The sequence below is a fragment of the Artemia sp. Qi Xiang Cuo genome, unplaced genomic scaffold, assembly GCF_049724085.1.
Source record: "Artemia sp. Qi Xiang Cuo unplaced genomic scaffold, ASM4972408v1 HiC_scaffold_32, whole genome shotgun sequence".
Lineage (NCBI taxonomy): Eukaryota > Metazoa > Arthropoda > Branchiopoda > Anostraca > Artemiidae > Artemia > Artemia sp. Qi Xiang Cuo.
In genome coordinates, this window is record NW_028297441.1 from 29,095 (window position 1) to 33,860 (window position 4,766).

Sequence of the window (4,766 nt, forward strand, 5' to 3'; positions counted from 1 at the left end):
CGGATTGAATTGACTACCCCCGAACGGGGTCGTCCACAGGAAATCCAAAGTTGAAGCCAAAATTTAGACTTAGAATGGGTATCCACTAAATCTGGATTTTCAGACAAGCCAGGAAGGGTAGGATGACGGGGTCTACTTAGAGGGACGGCAGCTTTTTCAGCACAGCGAAGGGCATGGCCAATTTCTGCGCAATAAATATCGACTGATAGTTGTGTTTCCTCCTTTGAAAGAGCAGTTAATCTAGAAAGAAGATGGAAAGGGACACGGATCTTACTAAGGACTCTGGTGGCTTCTTCATGAAATAAAATAGGGTTAATTTTACGCCAATCACGGCAAGAGCTAGGAGGTGTTTTCGAAGTTGTTTGCTTTTATATATCTGAGCTGTGGCAAGAAATCTCGGCTGAGAACTGATCGCTCAGAACCAAGACTAGCCAAGATCGATGTCTCTCGCCTCTGCGATCAGAAGATACGGTCGAAATATGCCATTGATTTCTCGAACCGCTTCGACGCGCTCCTGCCATTTGAAAGTTGTGAAAACGCCTGGCTCTCGTTCAAAAAGAAAGTCCTGGAATCAGCGACAGCAAATGTTGGTCGGAAAAAGCGTGCTAATAAAGCGTGGATTCAGTCGGATACGCCTGACGTCATAGAGCAGAGACGCAAGGCGAGGTTGCTCGGTGACATGCCAACCTATAGAAGCCCTAATGGGGTCCGCAACAAACTGATACAGCAAGACAAGAAACTGTTTATGGAAAGGAAGGCAAATGAACTAGAGGGTGCAGCCGAGAAAGGTGACGTTGGCAGTCTCTACAAGCATCTCTATGATTTAAAAGGCGACATAGCCCCCCTCGGTTGCATTTTTTGTCTTTGCGGATGGCCAGCCGCTCAGTGACGAAGCTGCCCAGGTCAGTCGATGGAAAGACCACTTGTCGGGCCTCCTCAACGCCAAAGCCGTAACGCAGACTGACCAAGAACTCATTAGCCTAGCCACCAGTGCCCAGGAACTGCTGACAAGTGACACAGAAACTCCTTTCACGTCATCAGATATCTAAACAGCAGTAAAACGTTTGAAGAACAACAAAGCGGCAGGCGTATGTGGAATATCCGCTGAGCTCCTGAAGTATGCCGGACCGGCGATGCTACTTTGGCTCCACATGCTGTTTTCTCTGGTTTGGCGCACAGAATGGATCCCGAAGGACTGGCGAGCTGGTATAATCTTGTCCTTATGGAAGAGAAAGAGGAGCAAGAGCATCTGCTCGAACTAAAGAGGCATAACGCTACTTTCAGTGCCTGGAAAACTCCTTGCTATGACCCTGCTGGATAGATGCACGAGTATCCTCAGAAGAAAGAGGAGAGTCCAGCAGGCGGGGTTTATGCCCGGGAGATCCACAATCGAACAAATCTTTACCATGCGCCAGTTAATTGAGAAGACGAAGGAATTCAGGAGGAAAGCATATGTAGCCTTATGGACTTCAAGGCTGTGTTTGACTCGGTGGCTCGCAACTCGCTCTGGCAATGCACCAGCAGTAGAATACCATATATTTAAAATACAAGATTCTTTCTTTCTAAAGATAATTCCGATTTCTTATAATTAAGCTAAATCTAGTTGCAAAAACGAAAAGTCCTTAATCAGCAATGGAAAAACTGAAGTTACTTTCGTATGAAGTTTACATGACGAAAAACCGTGTGAATGCCTGACTCATCTGAAAAATCTTAAAGAGATTATAGGACGAGGATTCGCGTCCTGTGGGCACGTGAGCCAATGGCAAGCCAGTCCTTACAGCGCAGGACGAAAGAATTTCGTTTGGGAGTGGGGTAAATGTGCTTTTTAATTTTAATCTCAAGTGAGATCTAAAACAATCAATGGGAAGTCAGATCTGAAACGATTAGTACGAAATTATTTTGGTCTCCGTTATTGTCATAGAAGTGACCCGTTCCTGTGCGACTAAGTATGTAAGTTCAATAAATCTATTGTCTTTTTATCTGTGTTTATTTCATTTATATGTCTGCGTCTAGTCCAATAATAGGTAACTAGTTCGTAAGTCTCCAAGGTAAATGCTCCCAAAGGAATCTGATCTCCAGATAGCCTGAGAAGAAGAGGCCACGCTTTTTTCATCCCTACAAGCACCAAAAGTTGTCATCGCCACAGCTTAGAAAGAGTTTCTAACCCCTGCTAGCCTATAAGAATTCGTATCTCTTAAGTAAGATCTAATTGCGCCGCGGAAACAAAGCTCTGAGACGTCAGTATTTCTAGTTCAATAATTCTTAATTCCTCGTAACTTTTAATGGACTAAATTAAATGAAATAATTCAAAGATATTCAATATCAGCATTAAAATACAATTTGATTAATATGTATATTAGAGAAATTACGGCATCCGGTTCAAATATAAGAAATAAGAAATAGGGAAGTAAACCTATGCCATTCATATCTGATTTATTGAGAAAGCCGGGTTTTGTTTTTGATTAATAAGAATACGTTTGATTCAAATATTAATTATTCTATCACAAACCATAACAAATATTATCTTCAATATATCTTCCATCGCTACAATAATCCTGCCCTTATGGAAGAGAAAGGGGAGTAAAAGCTTCAGTTCGAACGACAGAAGCATAAAGCGACTTTCAGTGCCTGGAAAGCTCTTTGCTATGACCCTGCTGGATAGATGTACGATTATCCTCAGAAGAAAGACGAGAATCTAGAAGGTGGGACTTATGCCTGGGAGATCCACTATCGAACAAATCTTTACCATGCGCCAGTTAATTGAGAAGAGGAAGGAATTCAGGAGGAAAGCATATGTAGCCTTATGGACTTCAAGGCTGCGTTTGACTCGGTGGTTCGCAACTCGCTCTGGCTGATACTTTGATCAACTGGTCTACACGATAAATACTGCAAGTTGTTTGAAAAGCTTTACAAAGAGACCGTGGGTTGCGTCCAAGTCAACGGCAAACGAAGCACGACATTCGGCAACAAAACCGGTGTACGACAAGGGTGTGCCGCCGCCCCGGAACGGTTCAATTGCGTGATACTCGTGTCACTGTCACCTGACACGAACAACAAATCGCCTGCCCTTTGGTCTGCAGTTTAGAGATCGCGTTCTGACGGACGCTGACTTCGCAGGTGATCTTGGTCTCGTTGCTGACTCGATCGACCAGTTGACTGACGCTCTGGAAGTCCTACAGGAAGAGGCAGCAAAAGTGGGGCTGAAAATAAACTAACTTAAGACGAAGATAATGTCAAATGAGCCCCCACGCCCAGTTTCACCCCCCGAGAACATAACTGTTTGCGGAGCTCCTGTTGAGGTTGTAAAGAACCTCACTTATCTTGGCTCTGTGCTGTCTAATGAAGGCTCTATAGAGGAAGAGGTGCGCAGCCGAGTTTCAAAAGCCTCGTCTATCGTCGAAAGGCTCAACAATCTCTGGAGAATGCCGCATATATCTAGGCGCACGAAGATGCGAATTTATAATGCATCCGTAGGCTCGGTCCACCTCTATGCAGCAGAAACCTGGCCTCTTAAATCAGCAATCCTCAGCATGATAGACGTCTGCCAGACGAAACAGCTCCGTCGGATTCAGGGACTTCGATGGGACGATTTTTTAAGCAACGCAAGGTTGCTCGTACTCACCTCCCAAGGGCCATTCTCCGTACAAATAGCGCACCGTACTCTCAGATGGTTCGGAGACCTCCTGCGTATGCCGACGACAACCCCAGTCCGAATAGTCTACGATTTTGACGCTAAAGCTAATGGCTGGTCTTGCCCGAGGGGCAGACCTCAGACAAAGTGGAAGGATAGCCTCAACAAATTCCTTGAGATAGCTAACATCGCTGTCGAAGAGGCCCCAATAATAGCAGTAGACTGGTCAGCCTGGAGGAGAAGAGTTGCGACGCTCCTTACGCCACTCCTAACGTGGCAGGAGCCTTAAGTCAAGTAAGTCATTTTTTTCAACGCAGTTTAAAGGTCTGGAAAGTATATCTTTGAGCAGGACACTCCCCCAACAGTCTCCAGGGCAAGGGTTGTAAGTTATTCCATGAGGGCATATAAGGTTTTCATAGAAGCGGTGTCGTAAAAACTTGAAAAAGGGTTCATTCGCATGGAAATTCAAAGGGCTAATGCCCTTTTTAATGGATGAAACAAATTGAAAGACAACTATCCCCCCTCGCACGCCTACCATTCCCCCAAACACATGCAATCAAAATTCTGAAACATCCATTTTTCCCAAGGCTGTTGAAAGTTTCGGAAATTAGGTCTTTGAGGATGATAACCCCTCAGAGCAAGGGCTGCAAGCTTTGCCCTGGGGGCATATAAGGTTTTTATGGAAAGTGTTGTCTTAGAAACTTCAAAAAAAGCTCATTTGATTTGAAATTGAAAGGGATAGTGCCCTTTTTAATAGTCGATAATGATTGGCGAGCAAGTAACCCCCTTCTCACTCCCACCATTTCTTCAAACACATCCAATCAAACCTTTGAGATAAATGTTTGGTTCAACGTAGCTCAATTCTGAAAATTCTGAAAATTATGTCTTTGAGGTGACAAACTCCCCAAAGCCCTGAGGATAAGGGTTGTAAGTTATGCCCTGGGAGGTATATAAGGTTTTTATAGAAAGTTGTTTTGTAGAAATTTAAATAGGGCTCATTTGATTGGAAATTCAAAGGGCTAGTGGCCTTTTTAATAGTTGAAAGTGATTTGAGGGCAACTAAACCCTCTCTCACACCCATAATTTCCCCAAATACTTCCAATCAAAATTTTGAGATAGACATTTTGTTTAACGT

At 44.0% G+C, this 4,766-nt stretch overlaps 1 protein-coding gene across 1 annotated transcript; it reads left to right on the forward strand.

The window, feature by feature from the left end:
* Positions 1 to 3,230: 3,230 nt before the first annotated feature.
* Positions 3,231 to 3,920, forward strand: LOC148938895 (uncharacterized). Its single transcript, XM_089107444.1, has one exon. The coding sequence runs from the start codon at positions 3,231 to 3,233 to the stop codon at positions 3,918 to 3,920; it is 690 nt and encodes a 229-aa protein (XP_088963570.1).
* Positions 3,921 to 4,766: the final 846 nt, after the last annotated feature.

What these genes read in the sequence shown, in the direction of transcription:
- LOC148938895 (XM_089107444.1), top strand. Translation starts at nt 3,231, where the DNA reads ATGTCAAATGAGCCCCCACGCCCAGTTTCACCCCCCGAGAACATAACT.